The following is a 22,184-nucleotide window of genomic DNA, read 5'->3' as shown; positions in this document are numbered from 1 at the left end:
GAACACACGCCGCACTGACCACTTCCTGGATTCGTCCTCTCCCCATTACTCCAGCCCAGCGCCAGTGCCGCCCCCGGGAAGAGCCAGAGAGCAGCGTGCGCAGCTCCTGCCCTTCTCGCTCTTCCTCCCCCACCCCCCGCGCCCCCCCCAACACCATCGAGCTGATTCGTGGGCCCCTCATGCAGGGAAGTCGCCATGTTTATGCCGCTAGAGCGAGCAACAGCAGCGGCGGCAGCGGCTTCGCATTGACCCGCAGGGGCTCCTCACGCTCGGCCGCGCGCACGCGAGACCCCGCTGCTCAGCGTGCGCGCACGCAAAGCGCGCGCCACAAACGCACAGCGAAGAGCGCCTCCCGCTCGCCCACCAGCACTTTCTCTCGCGGCACGATTCGTTCCCGCGCACGACCAGCTACGCGCCGCCTCTCCGCCTGCAGCGGCAAGGAAGGAGTAACGGCAAAGAAGCGCTTCCTCCTTCTCACCTACTCGTCTTCCCCTGCCGCAATCCTTCCGCCGCTAGCCTCGTAGACAGGAAGTGCCGAGCGGGCGCTCCTTCTCGCCCTCCCTCCTTCCAGTCTAGAGCCGCGGTTCTGGAAAGAAGCAAATCCCATCTTTCGGAGACTTCTAAAGTTTTCTCTCGCCCGGTCCTGGTCAAGAAAGGCGCAGGAGCCGCTCCGCTCGCCTTCCTCCTCCCCCATTAAGAAGCCAGGTGAGGATGCCGAAAGAAAGGTGGCAGGCAGAAGCTCGCAGGCGTTGGTGGTTTTCTTTCTTCTGACGGAGCGATGAACTCTTCTTCAGGTGGACACCTCTCTCCTCCTTAAGCGTCTTTCTCCGCGCGCAATGAAAGCCCTTCTTTGGCCCGGGAAAAAGCAGTCGTCCCCTGTGCTGTGTCGTACGGGTCCTTGGCTGTCGCGTTGAGGATTTCTGGAATCGAGGGGCAGACGTGGAACTAACAGCTCTCCTTTAAGTCCCGTTACCTAAACAGCAGCAGTCATCAACTCGGTCATATACACAGATGTGACAAGCATAGCACGTGGCAGTGCTTCCTGAGAACCTACCAAGCCAAGGAGTGATTTACACATGTAAGAGGCAAAGATGGGAAAACGGCATGGACCACGTGAGAGTACAGGTGGAGGATCACCTTTTGGAATGTTCTCCTTTGGTGGAATCCACTGGCTGCAGTGGTACAGTCCACTTTATCCCTTCAGTATTCTACATCATTCTTCTGCATGTGTATATCAGGCACCTAGCCTCAAATTACAGGTTGTACCTATTGATGGTGTTATTTTATGTAGAACGTTAGTCATACAGAGAAGAAAAGCTGAGGATACACATCTATTATACTAAATAGGCATTCACTTAATCGCCAAGGTCTATCTGATTCAGCATTACATCATATGCCTTTGTAAACTTGCAAGCAGGGTGTGAAGGTGATTGTCATTATCACTAATAAGTATTAATGTAACTATCTTCCAGGAGAATCTGTCCTCCAGGATTTAATCAAAACTAATTCAGCAACAAGTAGTGTCAGATAAACAGGTGAAAGCTGAAACCCTCAGCACACTTACCTGAAAACAAATCCCACTGAATTTATTACTTCTTACTTCAGAGTAAATATGCAGACACTGTACAGAAGTTTTCAGCACTGCTGCCCAGTCCCATTCATCAATGTATTTAATAGGCATATATACTTGCTCAAAGACACCAACGGGGATCAAAAAAAAAAACAGGGCCATAAGGCTGCTAATAAATTTCACAAATCCAGGGGAAATCCCAGGTTTGTAGAAAAGTATCTTTAAAAGTTAGAACAATTATGTAAGCTGTTTGGGGTCCCCATTGGGGAGAAAGAAATGAATTATATAAATCAACAATGATACCTGCACACATGCAGATCTGCAGGGCAGAGGGAAGGTTAGCAGAATGTAGGTGAACTGCTTCTGCAGGTACATTAGTGAACAGATGAAAAGCTGCAGGAAAGGGCACTAGTGAACACATACATATTGCCCAGTTTCTGCAGTCCACCTTGCATTTTCCTAACAAACTATCATGAGCTGTGTTGTCTGCACCGCACAGCCATCACAAGGAAGCTGGAGGGCAGAAGTAGTTGCTATGGATAGGAAAGGGGTACCTGTGAAGGCTGGGGGGGGGGAGAACAAGGCAGGAAGGGGAATCTGGAAGCAGCTGTAAGGAAAAGGAAGTAGGGATGAGGGGTGGAACAAAGCAGAGAGTCAGAACCAGCAGGGAACCAGAACCAAAGGCAGTGAAGGCTGGCAAAGGGGAGAGAAAGTGGGAACTGCGGCAATGGCAAAAAGTTGGGTAGAGAGGCAGAGAAAAATGGGGCAGAAAGGCTGGGGGGAGAGAAACAGGATGTCCTCTTCCCTCCTGCCCCCAGGCGTCTTCACAATCCCCACTTGTTAAAGCTAAACATACATGCTGGAATGCCCTTAAACATTATATATACAAATAAGGCAGGTCTTACATAAGCGCACACACAATCTGGTAGAATCTGAAAACTCGCAACATATGTACTATACTTCAAGTTCAAAGAGCACTGTTCAGATATGAGTGGTAAGGTCTTAAACATACTAATTCTGATAAACATGAAATTTCAAAAAGCAGGCAAGATCTACATGGGAAATCTCTTTATGGCTTTCGCCATCACTACAAATTGCTCAGCAATTAAAATAAGCTATTAAGTATAGGAAATATGGCAGTACCAAGTTTTTTTCTTCCAAATCAAGAATAATTACTAATGAATATATGCAAAAGCTTTCATGGACAGGTTTGGATACAGCAGAAAATGTGACAGAATGGATGGGACAGTTTTTGACAAATTCCCCCTCATTGGTAGCATGGCAGCTCCAGGAACCAGAGGTATCATTTCAGGGGACATTTGGGGGTGCAGACTGAAGTGGGGGGAGAGAGAAGGAAATCACACTCCGACAACATATTAAATCACACTCCATTGATGAAAATTCCTTCAGTCAGCAGAGCTTCCTACACATCCCCCAAAGTCAAAAAGCGACTTACAGTTGTATGTGTTTCTTCAGTAACCACTGTTTTAGTGTTTAAAGCAACCTTCCTATTTAGAAATGACAAACATTTAATTTGCAAAACTACTTCAGATATCTAAAGCAGTCATTTTTCACTGCAGTTATCTTGGTTTTGCACAAAATATAGATAATTTCTCAGTACTGTAATCCAAAGTATATTTAGTTGAACAGCTAGTACTGGGTCTAAATAGAGCACTCTAGGTGGAGGAGGGGGATGATTTTCACCAGCCCTTCCCTGGACTTCCACACTGCACCAACACTATTCCTGGGGGCTCCCTGAATTCTGGGGGAAAGGGGGGAAGTAGGAAAGCTCCATTTTGCCAGTGGAGCTCAACTTGCAGTACTTTGGATCTAGCTCATTGCTTTTTTACTCTGCTTTGAAAACTTGAGTAACAAAGTCTGCTACTGGCCCATTAATCTTGCCTATTTCAAACAAAAATCCTGTTAATGCCATATGCCAACTTTAACTGCCAAGAAAAAGGGGATGGAGAAGAGCATATTTAGAAATTCAGTATTCCAAAAATAAATAGTTAAAGCACATGTTTCATGACAAGATAACAAACCTAATGTCTACAGTTATTAATGTTACAGATTCTTCAAGCATTATCTTAACAGAACGCATGGCAAATTAATTTTCCTACTGTTCATTTAATATATATCCAAAATTGGAAATCAGAGGACTGGATTGAACACTTCTATTATACTAAATTGTTCCACAGGTGTTCCCTTAATCACAAGATAAATGCCTTGTTGCATCAAACCAAGGTCCATCTGATCCAGCATTACATCATCAAGAGGACATCACTACTACAACAGTTCATTTACAAAAGATGTAAAAAAATATATTTTAGTAGGAAGATGAAAATTCAGAAGAAAACATTTCAAATTTGTGCTTATGAAATTTACAAAGTAGTAAGTGAAGATTTAAAGTGGCTATAAGTATTTGTAGTGGTCTGATATGATCTGAAAAAGAAAGAAAACTTGCTTCAGAACATAAATTAGCACTTTTTATTAAAGGAGCTAAAGGGTTTTCTGTATCTTTATAATCCACCCTTATTTATAACTTTATTGTTCAACTTAGCTATGTGTAAGAATACAAAAAGGTTATACATACCAACACTGTTCTCTGCCTCAGGTTTTTTTACCATGTGGTAATCATCAAGGAGCTTCTGTTTAGTTCCGTGTTTTTCATTTACATCTTCTACCTCTCTGTGGCAATTATATTTTTATAATTAAAAGGCTTTGCTTGTGCCACAGGGAGGATTTCTGATGTGAAGTCAAGAACAGGAAAACATTGGTGAATGTTTAAAAGGTATCAGCTTATCTAAAAAGAAAACACTTCTCACGTGATCTTATTGTTTTGAAAAAAATCAAGTTATTACCCATTCTGGAAAACTTAAAAGCCCACACAGAGTTACATTTCATTTGAAGTCAAGTGATAATCTATTTTCTTAAGCAAGGGACAATCTTTATTTTGTCTTAGGAAGGAAGGTATGCCCTCAAAAATCCCTTTCTTTTCTTGACAACTACTTGTATAAAAAGTTCAATGAACATTTAAAATGTATCTGCCTAGAGAAGACCTTGGTGGCCATGTTTGGGCAGAAAATCAGGATATAAATTCTGTAAGTATATAAATACATTGCCCTTTCATGGTACCCTTTCCTGCAAATAAGGACAGAGAGGGTGCTCTTTACAACAAATTCTTGGTTGGATCAGAACAGATACAATTTTAATGCGGAACAGTATTCTCATTGTATTAACTGCTTTCACAGAACACCCTTAGCATCTAAAGTAGACACATGTTGAACACACCCTTAGCATCTAAAGTAGACACATGTTGAAATATTCCATCAATTTTAGAGGAAGGTGTGTTTTTTGGTATGTATATTCATGGCCCAGCTAAGATGCTTAACTGACGGGTGGACAGCAACGATTTAAAACGTTTAACAAAAAATATCTAATGACAATCCTAACCAACTGATTGACATGGCTTTAACTAAAACACTGATGTTCACAGCATGCAAAGTATCAATGAAAATATTTTTATGGATCCTTCAAGACCAGCTATCAGGTAGTTTCCTTATGAAACTGCACATTACTTCTTAAAGGAATTAACATATTTAATATTTTAATTCAGTTTTGGAATCAGAGCTATTCCCTACTATAACTGCACACCAAAATAGTCTGGAAAATTAACAACTTTAAAAACCATCAGCACTGTGAAAAATACAAATTTAAACAAAACGAGTTTTAACAAGTACTGTTGGCTGGTTAGCTGTGTTTTTATTGTCAGAAAGAAAGAAACAGCAATCTCACACCCCAGGAGGCAAACCATTTGCTAGCTCTGAATACTCACTGGAAGGAAAATAAAGTTTCTTCACCAAATTTTACACAGGAAGAACAGAGGAATATTTGTGCAGTACACATAATGGCTATTAAAGTTGCTAATGCTGATTTTTTTCTCATTATTAGTTACTCCTGTTTCAGGAAGAAGAAAGCATATTTTAATATGAAATTCAAACTTTAGTAAAGCACATCAGTTGATTAAAGCTTGAAGAGCCCTAACAAAAAGAATGTTTTTAACCTACCTGTTTTTACATTTTCAGTCTCGATTTCTTGTTCTTCTGCAACATCTTGTAACAGGTATGTTTCATCATCATATACAAAGATCTGGGCCGCATATCCTTGTTCTACTCTGGCACTTGGCACTGGCTCTACAATCACTGCTGGATATTCAGAGACTGGGTCATTCTCCTATAAGGGTGAGAAAGTATGTCTGTAGTTTATCATCACAATTGAATTCATCCCTTCTACTTTTCCCTTAGTAACTTTAAAATACATCTCTGTGCACCCACTAAAACAGGTGAAGAACATTATCAGCCCTACAGTCATATCAGAAATGCATCAGAGCACTCCTAATATGCAGAATCCATTGCATGTAATTAGTGATGTGTTGTCTTCATGAAGCTAACAAATGCCAAATTACTCAATTACAGAAATATTGTGAATTGAAATAATTATGGCTAGAATGCAGCCAAAATTAACCACTTCTAAATTAAAATTCAATGGGATAGTTGAGCATAAACTTAAAATATGGGATTTCAATCACTGCCAATTCCCGTGTTGCTTGGGTTCTTCTGAATATTGAATAGATATTTGCTATTATCTTGAAACAGAAAAGCCAGACTGTTCCTTTTCACTTGAGATGCCGGATGGGATCCCATGTAAAATTTCTGCTGGCAGACCCAAGGTGGGGGGATGTTTTATCAATTCCCCTCATGCAGTTTCTGGGGGGGGGGTCCCTTGTGTCCCAGGAGTAGCATTTGGGGGGTGTTTTGGACTGCAACAGGAAGAGTGAGGTAAGGAAGTCACATCTACTGATAGAAATAGCTTGTGTCAGCAGAAATTTCTGATGGAACCAACTCATAGTTTAAATTGTCCAGGCCAAGCCTGTTCTATTTATTTTAAGGTAAAAAACATGAAGATCACTAACAACACTGTATGTATTTTTCTCATCAAACCTGCACTGCATCAGACACCACCTTTCCTCCTATTGTAAACTGTACAAGTCTTCATTAAACAATCAGCCCCCTACTATCCATTAATCAACATTTACGAAGACCGCATGAAAACGGACTATTTAACATTTCCTGACCTCGCCTTGAATTTGTACTCCATTGCTGTCAAATTCCAGGCCTGAACCTCCACTGTCAACTACTGCTGATGTCATGGTGCATTCCCTGGAATGACTGCAAGGATCGTGGCAAAGTAGCCAAATCTTCCCAATGATGGTAATGCTGGAAGCTTGAGATATAGGAACTTTGTCACTCAAGAAGAATGTTTCCAAAATTCAACTTTTCTGCTACTGTGATTAGAAATCCTGAAAGAGATAAGTGAAAAGTCAGTTAAAATATGAGTTTAAAAGTATGTACATCAAAACGGTATCAGCTAATTAAACAAAAAGGAATGTGATACTTTTAATACTCTGAATAAACTTACTGTTATGGCCTCACATGACAGTTACAGATTTATGTTTCAGAACTGGAGAATCCATTTCTACCATATATTACATTTGCAAGTATTTTTTGTCCAAATTTTAGTTCAGATTTTCTTATATACTCAATATTGCTCATGAATATGTTTCATAGAACAACTAGAAAACTTAATTAGTATCTGGTACTCTTAAGAATTCAAGTGATACAGAATACTGAGCTGAACCAAACCAAACTCTTTCAGTACAGTGGGGACCTAGCCTAATTCAAAGGCAGGGAGCCCCTGATGCAAGCTACACATTTCCATTAAAAAAACAATACCTCTAAGTACATGCATGGTGTTTTGCCTGATCCACAAGACATTGCTCACTCCCAAGCTAAGACTAGAGTAGTGTTTCCAATAGACAGTGACCCTTTTCATACTGCCTTTGTATTCTGTTTTAGTAACTGGTTGCTAATGGATTTTTTCTGTAATTTCAGACAGACCCGTTTTAGTAACCAGCTGCTAACAGAGCTTATTTACCTGTTCATACTGCTTGCATTGGGTTAGTAAAGTGTGGTTTCAACCGCTTTTTGTGGTGTGCTGTTTAAAATGTCCATAGCATTTCCTATTTTCCATTTTCAACCGCTTTTTTGCGCTTCTGAATCACCGTGGTGTGCTGTTTAAAATGTCCATAGCATTTCCTACAATGCTGCTTTCCCCCCCCCACCCTTTTTCACCATGTGAGCACTGTAGCGCTAAGCTGCTATAGCGGCACCATTGAGAGGCATTGACTCAATGCATCTTCGTGAACGTTTTTAAAATGTCCAAGGAAGACTGCACAGCGAAAAAAGCAGCACTGTTTGAAATTACCATAATGCTTCAGAGTCAGCTTTACTCGAAGTCAGGCCAACAACGAATAACTTCCGGTTTAGTACAGTAATGTGAAAAAAGCCAGTATGTTTGGATTCCCAAAAGACAAGCCCATTTACACTACCATTTTTTTCATTGCTGTCCAAAAACAAATAGATGTAAGAAGAAAGATATATCTCACATTTTGTACTATACTAATCAATCACTATTCCAGAGTATTGTGCAAAGTTGTACAAGCAATTTACCACACTGTACCCTGACACCCCTCAAAATGTGATGTGGAATCTATAGGTCCAGTACAACAACAGGCAACACTACCAGCAACAATGCATGTGCTAAAAGTCTTTCTACAACACCCTAATGATTTCCTGTTAAGGGTCAGGATTAGGACATGGCTACTTGCCATGACAGCCTCACTGTCCCTGGGTATAAGCAGGACTGTCATTGAGAACAAATACATCAACTCCTTCCTGGCCCCACTGGTGGACCTCCTGATGGCACCTGGTGTTTTTGGCCACTGTGTGACAGAGTGTTGGACTGGATGGGCCATTGGCCTGATCCGACATTGGCTTCTGTTATGTCCCCCTTAATTGTAGTTCTGCTGCCAAGTCAGCATGAAAAGGAACCACGAAAAAGTAGCAAAATTTAGGTAACACAAAATCCAAGATACATTAAGAATCAGTATCTTCCATCTTTCTTAGTAGTCTCTTTCTCTCTACCAAGATCTATCCCACACATGATCAAATGCTTAAAACAAAAGCTTATCCTACACTGCTGTGCAAAGAAAACCTCACGTCCCCTGCTACATACCTAGATTACACTAACTTCAAATGTTTAATATGTTAACATGTGACGAACAACTGCTTCTACACAGAATACCTGGTTAGAGGTCATAAGTAACCTATTACACCTAGTATGCAAAATCTTGAGACTGGAAAGTTAAAATATTTGGTTTTTAAAATATGATTTATTTTCTACATTGGTTCAATATTGTACCCATGAGGAATTGAAACTATGTAAAAGATTAGCTCTTGAAAATTATAATATTAATTTCCCTAATGCATAGGTCTCTCTGCATTTGTCTTTGCTGTCTGGTTAGTAGAACCATCCTCTATAAACAGGAAGGAGAATGTATGTATTTTCCTCCTTTCATGATCTTTTCTTTCTTTTCCACATCATTTAAGTGTACCAATAATATCACATTCTTTCCACCTATCACACAGGAGTACCTCTAGAGAACCATCACAGAGACTACAACCCTATACCACAACAATTTATTGCATAGTCTACAAAAGGGAAGACAGCCTATTTTAAGGGTCACAGGAGCCATAAGGCTGGACGGAATTCTGCCAAAGGGCTCATTCTAAGTTTGAAGAAACAAAAGGTACCACTAGGGGAATTGGTTCATTATTTGTAGGAAACTCTAGCTCTTATTTCATCAAGGGAACCATATCTACTACCATGCAAGAGACAAAAAATAAGTCTGTTGGGGTTCTTTCCTCCTGTTGCTTCCCAGCCAAATGATGAAAACCAATAAGACAATCTTGAATATATTGCTGTTTCAGCAGCATGTCCTCCTGTTGAATGGCTGATTTCATTGGAGAACTGTCCTGTTTCATAGGACAGTGATGTTTAAGAAGACGCTGACTGTAACAGTCCTGCCTAATTCTTCTCTATGGAACTTCACATGGGGTTGTTACTTCCATCAGACACATACATAAATGAGGATGGGCACACAAAGCACAAGAAAAGGCACAATCAAGTAAAAAGAAAGTGGACCTGTAAGCATTTTTTGCTACCTGGATACATCCTAGAAGACAGAAGTAAGTAAAAGGAAAAAAGTTCTGTCCAACTCTTGAACAGCATTTGTGTGTCGTGAGTAGCCTGCCAGCCTCCATCCCCACATATCAGCAATACACTAGCTCTTATTGCTTTAAATTAACATTTTTCATTTCTGAGTCGTTTGGCTGGTAGGTAGTTAGAAGTATATATATATTTGTAATATAAAGAGAGCCAGTGTGGTGTAGCAGGGTGTCAGACTAGGATGTAGGAGACCCAGGGTTGAATCCCCTTTCTTCCATGGAAGCAAACTGGGTGACCTTAAGCCAATAAGATACTCACAACCTAATCTACCTCACAGGGTCTTCATGAGGATAACATAGAGAGCAGAATGATATAAGCTGCTTTGGGTTCACATTGAGGAGACAAGCAAGGTATAAATATGTAATTATAAATTAGCCTAGAGGACCAGTTGCAGAGATCAGGTAAGCTCCTAAACATAAAATAGGAGTAGGTGGTCACCCATGTGGATAAGTGAATGACACCTTTCCAGTCCCTGGCCCCACTATCAAGCGATAATATCAGTGCAGGAACTATTATACCATATGACAACTGATAGAGTTGTTTTTTTACAAAAAAATAACATCTATTTCTCAGCGTGGCACCATCTATGGATATTTAAATCCAGAGAACAAAACCATTAGCAAAAAAGAGATTTGTACTAATCAGAGGGTGGTAAGCAGTGGGGTACCACAGGGATCAGTACTCGGTCCGATGCTTTTTAACTTGTTTATTAGTGATTTGGAGTTGGAAGTAAGCAGTGAAGTGGCTAAATTTGCGGATGACACACAGTTGTTCAGGGTGGTGAGAACAAGGGAGGATTGTGAGGCACTCCAAAGGGATCTGTCAAGGATGGGCGAGTGGGCGTCAACGTGGCAAATGGGATTCAATGTGGGCATGCAAAGTGATGCACATTGGAGCCAAAAATCCTAACTGTAAATACACATTGATGGGGTCCGAACTGGCAGAGATTGACCAAGAGAGAGATCTTGGAGTCGTAGTAGATAAATCACTGAAAATGTCTAGACAGTATGCAACTGCAATTAAAAAGGCCAACGCTATGCTGGGGATTATTAGGAAGGGAATTGAAAACAAATCAACCAGTATCATAATGCCCCTGTATAAATCAATGCTGCGACCTCATTTGGAGTACTGTGTACAGTTCTGGTCACCACACCTCAAAAAGGATCTTATAGCATTGTAAAAAGTGCAGAAAAGGGCAACTAGAAGGATAAAAGGGTTGGAACACTTTCCTTATAAAGAAAGGTTAAAGCGCTTGGGGCTCTTTAGCTTGGAGAAATGATGGCTGAGGGGTGACAGTGTTGGACTAGAAGGGCCATTGGCCTGATCCAACATTGGCTTCTCTTATGTGGCTTCTCAACAGGAGGCCCAGCATCTGAGTCCTCAAGTGCCTTTCCCCTCTGGCTGGCCAACTAAGGCAGCAAAAAAGGCTCCCCCCTCTCCCTAAGAGACCTACTGAGGAACAATGGAGGTAGGATTTAGAGTCCAATGCCTCTTCCATTGAGGATAGGGAAGAGGGTGAGTTCTTGTCTGAGGAGGAGGGCGAGGAACTGAAGCTTCCTGAACAGTCCAGTAGGTTTTTAAATGCTGACGACTATCAATACCTCTTATCTAAGGCAGTTAAGGCTCTAGAGCTACATGATGTACCTGCTTCTGAATATCAGAAGGCGGCCAGAGCTAAGTTTAAATCCAAATCTGGTGACAACCGGGAGTTCTTTCCTCCCGAGGAGTGCAAGGAAAAGGTGTTTCCGTTTCCAGAGTACTTCGAACGCCAATTAAAATCTGGTTGGGACAAGCCTGTGGTCAACAAGCAGTTTCCCGCCTTTACCAAAAAACTGTATGCTATGCCCAATTATGCTGATAAGTTGTTACAGGTTTCACCTGTGGATGCTCCCGTGGCTGCACTCCAGCCTGCTGGCTTAGTCTCTGAGGATGGACACGGCAACCTCAAAGAATCAACTGATAAGAAGCTTGAGGCAACACTACGAAGAATTCACGAGTCCATTGCCATGATGGTCAGAGCAGCGTCTACAGCTTCCATTGCTGCCAAGGCATCCATAGTATGGCTGAGGAAACTTATTCAGCTCATCCTAGAAAACAAACGCGCATTGCTGGAAGGAATTTCCCGCACTCTCAAGTCAGATTCCTTAACGGCTGATGCTACCTTGGACATTATTTCTTTTGCTTCCAGGGGCCTGGCTTCTACGGCTGTGGCCAGGAGACAGCTTTGGCTGCGTGCTTGGCAGGCGGATGCCCTCTCAAAATCCATTGTTACCACATATCCTTTCCAGAGGGACCGTCTGGCAATGCGCTGGACAACATCCTGGTGGAAACTAGGGATAAGAAAAAAGCCATGCCTAGGTCCCTGAGATGCACTGACAGACGCAACCCTCAGTCCTTTTGTTCACGCCACTCCCTGCGACGTTTTCACCAGGACATCAAAAAGACTTACTGGGACATAGTCAAGCAGTCTGGAAAATGTGGGTCATTCGGTCCTAGATTCCACAAGACCCAGTTCAACAGGAACAATAGAGGAGACAGAGAGGCCAAGTCCAAACAGAACTGAGTATGCCATGCTTCCGGTAGAGGCACAACTTCTCCATTTTGCCAGGACTTGGTCAGAGGCACAGGCGGATGCCTGGGCACTGGAAGTCGTGTCTCAGGGATATATAATAGAATTTCTTCGTCAGCCTCCAGAGAGATTCCTGCAATCACCTGCAAACAAATCTGTGAGCAAGAGATCCATTGTCGACAAAGCCATGCAACATCTTTTGAGCATCAGGGCCACTGAACCGGTTCCGTGTTGCGAGAGAGGCCGGGGAGTCTATTCTATATTGTTCATGGTCCCCAAAAAAAATGGAGACTGGACGGCGATTCTGGATCTCAAGTTCTTAAACAGATTCATTCATCTGCGGCATTTCCACATGGCAACTCTGAGGGCAGTAGCAAACTCCTTGTCTCCCAACGAGTATTTGACATCCATAGATCTTATGGAGGCGTACCTCCATGTTCCAATTCACTCTGCTCACAAACGGTATCTTCATTTTTGCATATACAGTCAGCACTTCCAGTACAGAGCTCTCCCCTTCGGTCTTTCCACAGCACCCAGGCTGTTCACCAAGCTGATTATCAATCCTGTGAGTCATCTCAGGGGCCAGGGGATCCATGTGCATCTGTACTTCGACGATTTGTTGGTCTAGGCCAGCACACGGTCGGAGTCCATACAAAATACCGAAAGGACCCTACAGTGTCTTCGCAGTCATGGATTTCTGATCAATCTCGAGAAGAGCTCTCTAACTCCGTGTCAGCGGGTAGAGCATCTGGGAGCAGTGATCGACACCACGCATACCGCTCTGTTTCTGCCGATGTCCAAGGCACAGAAGATCAAGACTCTCGCTACGCGGGTTTACCACTATAGATCTTCAGCTCTGATGGAGTTGGCCAGTCTTCTGGGCCTCATGATTGCCAGCATCGACATGATTCAATGGGGTCATATGCATGCCAGACCATTGCAGATGTTCCTTCGTCCCCGTCAGCTAGACACCATACAAAAGAGGACTATCAACCTGCAGGTCTCCCTCAAGGTCAAGGAAAGCCTACGTTGGTGGGCAGACATGAACAACCTTACCTTCAGGAAGAACTACTATGTCTGTCACACCAAGGAGCTGTTCACCAATGCCAGCCTCCAGGACTGGGGGGTGATGCTGGAGGGAGTCCCAGTCCAAGGGACTTGGTTGCCAACCAAGAGGTCGCTTCCGATCAATCTTCTGGAGATAAGGGTGATTCAATTGGCTCTAGTCCACTTCACTCCCCGTTTGCGGGGCCAACACGTCTTGGTGAGAATGGACAACATTACAGCCAAAGCTCATCCCAACAAGCAGGGCAGCTCTCGATCCTGCCAACTGCACAAGGAGGCAATGAAGATTATCTTCTGGGCAGAGAAGAGTGTTGCGTCCTTGAGGACAGAACACATAAGAGGGATCGAGAATGTCCAAGCAGACTGGCTCAGCAGAGACACATTACAGGAGGGCGAATGGGCTCTCCGTCCAAGTCTCTTTGACAGGTTAGTGATTCATTTCGGGCAACCAATACTGGATTTATTTGCATCGCCAAAGAACCACAAGCTGCCGAGATTTCTCACCAGGTACTTCCACCAGGACGCAGAGGCGACAGATGCTCTCACGACAAGGTGGCCTCAAGGACTGCTGTACGCATTCCCACCGTTTATCCTGACCTCCAGGACCCTCCGCAGAATCAGGGAGCTCAAGGCAGAGGTCATCTTGGTGGCTCCGTGATGGGCGAGACGTCCATGGTTTTCAGCACTGCAGAAGATGTCGATCCTTCCACCGTTGGTACTACCAGTGTCTCCGGACATGCTCTCCCAGGGGCCAATGTGGCATACGGATCCGGCCTGGTTATGTCTGACTGTGTGGAGATTGAGCAGCGCAGCTTAGCAGATTTAGGATTCTCTACCCAGGTCATGGACACCATCATGGCTTCCAGACGGAAATCCATAACTCACATATACAACACCACCTGGAAGGCTTTTGTCAGATGGTGCAAATGAAAAAAGGTGACTCTGCTGTCTCCATTTGTAGCTTCGCTTCTGTCATTCCTGCAGGACAGATTGGATGCAGGTCTCCAAGCCTCCACTCTCTGCAGACAACTAGCGGCGTTGTCCATGGTTCTACCTTCTCTAGAGGGTTTCATGATTAACAAGCATCCCCATATTCGATTGTTTTTGCAGGGGGCTGTGGCCAAATCTCCTCCACAGACGCATCCTTTTCCCTACATGGAGGTTGAACAATGTGCTTGATGCTCTCATGAAAGCGCCATTTGAACCTCTCAGAGAGGTAGGACTGAAATGGCTGAGAATGAAAACATTGTTTCTCGTTGCCATCACCTCGGCAAGGAGAGTTTCTGAACTTGGAGCATTGTCAGTAAAGTCATCCTGCTGCATGTTCCACAAGGACAAAGTGGTTCTCTTTACGGATCCTACATTCCGACCCAAGGTTGACTCCAGATTTCACCAATCACAAGAAATATGTTTGCCCACTTTCTGTCCTCCATGTTCCTAAGGAATATCCTAAGGAATATCTCTGGCATACCTTAGATGTTAAAAGTGCTCTCAAAATTTACATTGCAAGGACGGAGTCTTGGAGGAAGACTGAATCTCTGTTCATCGGCATTTCCCCACCACGCAAAGGGGAAAAGATATCTAGGTCTACGATCAGCTCAGGCCTGAAGTCCTGCATCATGGAAGCTTACCAGACTTCAGGACACGATCCTCCCAGTGGCATCACGGCACATTCTCTGAGAAGTGCAGCAACCAACGCAGCGTTGTCCAAGAGGGCATCAGTGGAGGAAGTCTGTAGAGCTGCGACGTGGTCCTCCATCTCTACCTTTACGAGGCACTACAAGATCAACACTGTGGCATCTGCAGATGCAGCATTTGGGAGAAGAGTACTTCAGCACACCGTGGCATTGGAGGAAGATGACAACCCAACTGAATGAGGGACACTGCTCGGGGAGGTCCCATGGAGATGTTCTCCACCTCAGAGGGAGAACGACCATTGGACACTTACCGTGAAGGGTCCCTTCTCCTCTGAGGACAGGAGGACATCTCGCCCCTCCCACTGTCATCTTTCTCTGCTTCTGTTTTCTCTGTGCTGACTTCTCTCATTTTTTATGACTCATGCTCTGGGTGTGTTCTATCCTGCAGAGTTGGGTTGTTGCATGTTTAAGTTAATGTTCAAAGTTATATTTTGTAGGGCAAGGCCAGTTATTTGAGGCTGCATGCACTGCTTTCAGAGTCCCAGAACTGGAGATGGGCTATTCCGGAGGCGTCAATAGGAAGGAGGAAAAAACTATTTCCTGCCTCCCTAAAGGGCACGGTGGGAATATAACCCATGGAGATGTCCTCCTGTCCTCAGAGGAGAAAGACCCTTCACGGTAAGTGTCCAATGGTCGTTCTCACAGGTGTTTGTTTTCATCCTACTTTGCTCAGTTGCTGAGAGTGGCCCATATCACTTCTGATGGATGATTTCTGTTTTCATCAATGCTCTGAAATATAATGTAACACATCTATGTCCTGGAATGCTGGGCCAGTGGCTACTCTCATGCTCCCTTGCCATCCCCCTTCTTCTGCTAATAGCTTGTGAATGCTTATTTTTGCCAAATGAGTGTCCAAGTTCTTGCATGTGACAAAATGAGTTCTGACTTTACATAACAATTCATTATCTCTCAGGTGCCACTCTATTTTGGCTAGAGACCACTGACAACTACTGCTCTAAAATACATGGAAGGTTTATTTACTTAGTTTCTCTCCAGGAAACTGCTTGATATTACTTACAGACAGGGCTTTTTCTCTAGGGAAACACACTGGAACGGAGTTCCGGAACCTCTTCGACAAAATTCTTTTAAAAATATTTAAAAGTTCATGAGTTTTCAGTATACAGACTGAAAACTTCATTTCCCTCTTGAGAGTTCCAGGACCTCTTTTCCCAGAAAAAAAGCCCTGCTTACAATTTACAGTAAGGCATCAATTTAAAATTTATCTAAAACTAGCATAACAGAAAAAACAGCAAATAAACCACCACCCCAAAACACACTAGGCAAAATCAAAATCAGGGCCAGTCAACTACAGGCAAAGCATAAAGTGACCAAAAAAAGGCATGAAGTGACAAAAAGCTCAAGAAAATCTTTACTAAAAGTGGCCAATAAAAACTTAACTAAAAGCCCAGGCGAAGAAACTTGCATCTGGCATCTACAGTAAAATAGGCTCCAGCCACACTTGTAAAGGACAGCATTCCACAGACCAGGTGCCACCACTAAAAAATCCCCATTCCTGGTCACCACGTACCTCATTACCTTTTATAACAGGCTTCACCTGGGACTACCTTTGAAGATTGTCTAGAACCTCCAACTACTATAAACTACCATAGTCAGGTTATTATTGAGTCTTGGTTGTAGAGAACATAATCATCCTTTGTATTAAAAGATCTGTCTTGGCTGGCTATTTGTTTCTGGGCACAATTCAAGGGGTGATGACGTTAATAGGATGGATGAGGATTAATAAACTGAAATTCAGTCCAGAAAAGACAGAGGTACTGTTGGTTAATGACAAAGTTGCTCAAGGAATGGAAAGTCAGACTGTTCTTGTGGGGGTTACACACAGAATACACTGAGCCTACACCTTTGAAATCTGTTCAGAAACTTCATTTTGGTCCAGAATGCAACAGCCAGGATATTGTCAGGGTCTGGAAACAGGGCTCATGTCACCTTTGTGCTAAAAGATCTGCACTGGCTGCCCATCTTTTTTCTGTGCACAATTCAAATTGCTGATTCTTTAAGACCCTAAACGAATTGGGGGCAGTGTCCTTGAAGGACCACCTCCACCAGTATTGTCCAGCCCACAGTTAAGATCTTCTTTTGAAGTTCTGCTCCCCACCTTTAGAGGTTATGTTGACAGTAACCCGAGAGAGGGCTTTTTCAGTGGTGGCACTTTGCCTTCTCCCATGAGGCAGCCTGGCACCTACCTTACTTTCCTTTAGGCACCACACTAAAACATTCCTTTTTATGCAAGCTTTTATCTTTTAAATTATTTATTCCCTGCTTCTGGCCCAAAGTTCATTTTATGCACATAATTTTAGGCTGATCAGTGTGTGTTTTATATTATGCCCTCGTTTTAATGGCTTCTTATTTTAGTAGCTTATATTAATGGCAGAGAATTGTTTTATCAATATAGTTGTGTAAGCCTCCTTGAGCAAACCTCTGGAGAAGCAGCATATAAATGTTCTTAATAAATCAAATAAATACAGTGATGTAACCTGGACATGATTACAGCATGGCATACCAGGGCCAAGTCTAATTTCTCAAAGAATGACTACAACTGCCATAACAGTAAAAGCTGGTAAAAGGTACTGTATATCTATACTGGAGGAAAACGGACTTAGCATTCTTGGGGGGAAAACCTATCCTATGTCACACACATACACAGACCTTTATCCTATGTCTATCCGATTATCCTATGTCTATCCCATTTCAGATACCCAATCAATGCAACAGTTTAAGTACACCTGTAGCTACCGTAGGGCCCTTGGGGAAGTGCCCCCTCCCAAATCTTCCCTGACCCCCCTTGGGGCAATGCCCCCTCCCAAATCTTCCCTGACCCCCTCCCCCAAAGCTCCCCAGAGTGGGGCAGTACTTCAAAAGTGAGCACGGAGGAGTCATTGTGTACCCGAGTGGCCATCAGAGTCTGGCCAGGAGCCAAGGAAGGAGAGAAGCAGCACTGCCATCACAACCTGCTCGGTGAGCCAGGCCTGTGTCGGGGTCGAGTGCTCAGCAGCCCTGGTTCCGCTGAGCACATGCAGACCACACAGCCATGCTCAGTCCCCCCAGATAGGCAGCCTCCCTGGTGCCCCGAGGCCAAGAGAGGCAGCCTTGGAGCCCTGGCCCGCCATCCCTTGCCCACCACTGAGCCCTGCCCCTCCAGGCAAAAGGCCCCAGAAGGCCAAGCCAACCCCATTCTCTGGGCAAAGTGGCCTGAAGGACGTACGTCAAAGCAGCAATGTGCTGCCTCCCTGGAACCAGCTCAGCAGAGGCCCTGTGTTGCCCTCTTCTCCCAGAGGAGCAACATTCTTTTCCCGAAGGCCCCCAGCCCATGCTCCAGTTCAGTTTGCAAGCCAGAGCAAGGGAAACTTGTGCAGCAGTCCATACTGGGGGTGGGAGAACATAATATTATTATTAATATTATTATTATTTAAATTTACTGAGGGCCAAACTGGGTACCTGGGCACTGGCACAGTCTGCCTTTCCCGAAAAGGCTACTGCAGAGGTGGGGAAAATACAGAGGAGGGCAACCAAAATGATCAGGAGGTTGGAGCCCCTTTCCTAGGAGGAAAGGCTAGCTTACTGGCTAGAGCAGGTCTGTTAATTAAATTAGCAACTGTGCCCCCCCCCAAAAAAAGGTCTAACTACAGGGCTGAGTTTAAGTACCTCTCATTAACTTAGCCAGTGTGGATTTAGCACCACCTGTGTGTAGCTAGTCAGTGTGGTGTAGTGGTCAGAGCACTAGATTAGGTTCTGGGAGACCCAGGTCTCATTCCCCTCTGACACAGAAACTTGCCGGGTGGCTTCGGGCCAGTCACACACGTCCAGCCTAACTTACTGCACAGGGCTTTTATAAAGTTAAAATGTCGGAATGGAGAACAACAGAAGCCATTTTGGATGCCACTGGGGAAAAAGGGTATAAATGAAGTAAATAAAGAAGCCACATACAGCTCAATTCTTTACATGTTTACTGAATTCAGTGTCCCAGTGATTTTTCTGCCTGTTCTATTATAAAAACAATACTTTTTAAAAGCTATTTTGGTACTGTAATTCCTAAAATTTACCACAGAAATTGAGAACCTTTTGAGCTGCTATTTACATTTGTTTTAATTTTAATTCATCTGTCTTCATAACAATTTCTAAATGATGCCTTAGAAGTTTCCAATGTTTTTCCAATGCTAGTGATAAATAGTTTCTAAACGCCAGATAAAGCCCACACCAGAGCCGGGGGGGGGGGGTGCATGAAGTTATACTTTTCTCAGTTGAATGTACATGTCTACAGACCAGCCAGAAAACAGTTTTCCATTATTTTTCCAAGGCTGGGGGAAAAACCTTAGGAAATGTTCTCTTTAAGAATTACAGCATCAATCTAAAGGGTTCCATTTTTTAGTTTCTCTTTAAAACAGAGTACTTTCTATTTTTGCATGATAATGCTTATATTTACATATCACTTCTAAGCCCAAATAATTTATATTTTCATCTTTTACCACTATCATTAAAATAAGAAACTAATTTTTCCCTTCCTGCAACTAGCAAATATCTGTTTTGATAACGTATGGTATGTTATGTTTACATTGAAATAAATACCATTGTGTTCCTTTGCTCTTAAATGGGCAGTAAACAGCAGTCTCAGGATGCAACGGTTTACAACATTATCTCACATTCTGAATATATTTGTAATTATATAAAATTCAAATAACTAGGATATTAATCTTGAATAGATTGTTATACCCCTAAATTTTAATTTAAGTTCATATACACACCAAAATACCATTTTTATGTCAATTTAAGTAAACTACATATTCTCCTTCAGTGGGGCGAAGTCATCCAAATGGGTTAGGTCACACCTCCCCTCGCTCCAGACAGGGCTATGCAAATTTGTGTACACTGTATTGACTCAGAGTGAGGCTGACCCTCCAGTTTCAATAGCCCTGCCACTCCAGCAGGACGCTTGAGCCTAGCTCTGCTTTCTTGGAGACTTTGGCCTTATATGGAAAATGGAAAAGCCTTGAAGAAAGGCCCCATCATCAGTCTTAAAAGAAGAAAAAAGAGACCTTTAAGACAAGCATCTCCCGCCTGAGGTTCCAGGCACCGGAGACTGGCCAACGGCAGGAACATCTACAATGCCACAAACTGCCCTCCGTGAGAGACCGTTGTGGCAGGCCTCTCCCGCCTGAGGCTTCAGGCATCAGAGACTGGCATAGGCCAAGGCTTCAGATTGTTAATGCAGACAGCCCCCAACTGCACTGGAAAAACCCAGCAGAGCTCTACTGGGTCCAGCAACCATGAGGAGATCGCAGCCTCTGGCCTGCCCCATACAGACTCAGAGGCTTCCAGGCCTACAGAGAGTGAGAGGGTTGGACCTGAAGGTCAGACCCCCCCCCCCCAAGACATAGGGGCAGTGGGACTTCCGGGTTCAGCACGGCGTGGCAACAGGTGGGTCTCAGCTAACACTGAGCCGTCTGAACCCTTTCTGCTCCTTTTTGGAGTCTCCCGGTCGCCGGGAGAACTCCGATGGACCTCCCGGAGAGAGGTTCAGAGCAGGGGGCTCTGTTTTGGCCCCTCCCTTGACTGGCAATGAGGGGGGGTGCCCATTACTGCCCTGAAGCGGGAGCGGTTTGCGTGGTAGAGCATGGATGCCATTGCTTTGCACAGCCCCAGCCAACCATCCTTTTAACTCAAGCAAGAAGTAAAAAATTAAATATACAGCAAAAAGAGGCCTACAGAGAGTGAGAGGGTTGGACCTGAAGGTCAGACCCCCCCCCCCCAAGACATAGGGGCAGTGGGACTTCCGGGTTCAGCACGGCGTGGCAACAGGTGGGTCTCAGCTAACACTGAGCCGTCTGAACCCTTTCTGCTCCTTTTTGGAGTCTCCCGGTCGCCGGGATAACTCCGATGGACCTCCCGGAGAGAGGTTCAGAGCAGGGGGCTCTGTTTTGGCCCCTCCCTTGACTGGCAATGAGGGGGGGGTGCCCATTACTGCCCTGAAGCAGGAGCGGTTTGCGTGGTAGAGCATGGACGCCATTGCTTTGCACAGCCCCAGCCAACCATCCTTTTAACTCAAGCAAGAAGTAAAAAATTAAATATACAGCAAAAAGGAAGAGAAAAAGAAGATTAAAAAAAAGGATTCAACTAAAAACTAGTGAAGAAACTTTTTAAAATAACCCCCGAAGGATTTTTTCCAACTATGGAACTTTGTAAGCGGCTAAGAAAAGGAATGGAGTCAAAGGTAAATGGAGTAAATGGAATAAACGGGGGAGTGAAGAAATGCTGATTGGGACTTTATTTGATAGATTGATAGTGTAAACACGACATTAGCCTACTTTATAAATGCAGTAAAATAAGGGCAAAAGACTGATGAGATATAAAATACGTGAAAAGACTGAGTAAAATGGCGACGGCGGAGAATAACGAGACCGTACTAACAGGAGAAAATGAGGAGGGAGGAAACTTTGACAATATTGAAATTGGGCAGCTTACCATAGAACAATTTTTTTTAAATTTGCAAGATGAAATCCAACAAGCTGTGGAGACTGCTTGGAAAAGCTGTGTTGAAAGACACCGGATTTCACGTCAGGAACAGAGGGACGAGGAGAAAGCTCTGCAGATTTTACAGAATTTGGAAGAGGACTGTAATTCTTGTGGAGACTTATGCAATGAGAAAGAATTACAAGGCACTGCCCCTTCACTTATAAAAAGAAAAAAGAGCAGTTCTAATCGAATAGGTCAACGGAAGAAACCTTTAGAACACTGGACTTGGTTAAGAGAGGCTCCAGAGAGAAAATACATAAAGAAATGAAGAGGGGGGAGACGGGGTTAATGACACAACGATGGCGGATGCCTTTCCCAGCTCTCTGGGGAAGTGTACCGCACAGCAGCGAGGGGGAGAGGCGCAGCAGGCTCTGTGCTTCCATGGAAGTTCAGGGAGAGCTTCCAAGCCATAGGGCTTTGAGGGTGAGCCTCTTTTCCTGCAGACGGCAAGGAAATGGAGGCTTCCCTCCGCCCTGACGGTCCCTCTCGCTGACTGCGTTCTCTTAGCGAGGCCACAAGCTGCGTCGACCCGATCAAGCACAGGAGATCTAGCAAAGGAGCTATTAAA

The 22,184-nt window shown here is 43.9% G+C and overlaps 1 protein-coding gene across 2 annotated transcripts in view; it reads right to left on the bottom strand.

Moving 5' to 3' along the window:
• The window catches only part of ELF2 (E74-like factor 2 (ets domain transcription factor)), a 55,015-nt gene that overhangs the window by 25,049 nt on the left and 7,782 nt on the right, over nt 1-22,184 (bottom strand). For both annotated transcript variants that reach the window (XM_015411612.1, XM_015411613.1), the window contains exons 2-3: nt 6,705-6,929; nt 5,638-5,803 (exon numbers count right to left, since the gene is read on the bottom strand). In XM_015411612.1, coding sequence (XP_015267098.1) covers nt 5,638-5,803; nt 6,705-6,779 — 241 coding nt within the window. In that variant the 5' untranslated portion in view covers nt 6,780-6,929. The remainder of the gene's footprint in view (nt 1-5,637; nt 5,804-6,704; nt 6,930-22,184) is intronic.

Source organism: Gekko japonicus, unplaced genomic scaffold, assembly GCF_001447785.1.
Source record: "Gekko japonicus isolate JY-2015 unplaced genomic scaffold, Gekko_japonicus_V1.1 scaffold11, whole genome shotgun sequence".
In the NCBI taxonomy this organism is placed as follows: domain Eukaryota; kingdom Metazoa; phylum Chordata; class Lepidosauria; order Squamata; family Gekkonidae; genus Gekko; species Gekko japonicus.
This window is presented reverse-complemented; position numbering and strand designations above follow the sequence as displayed.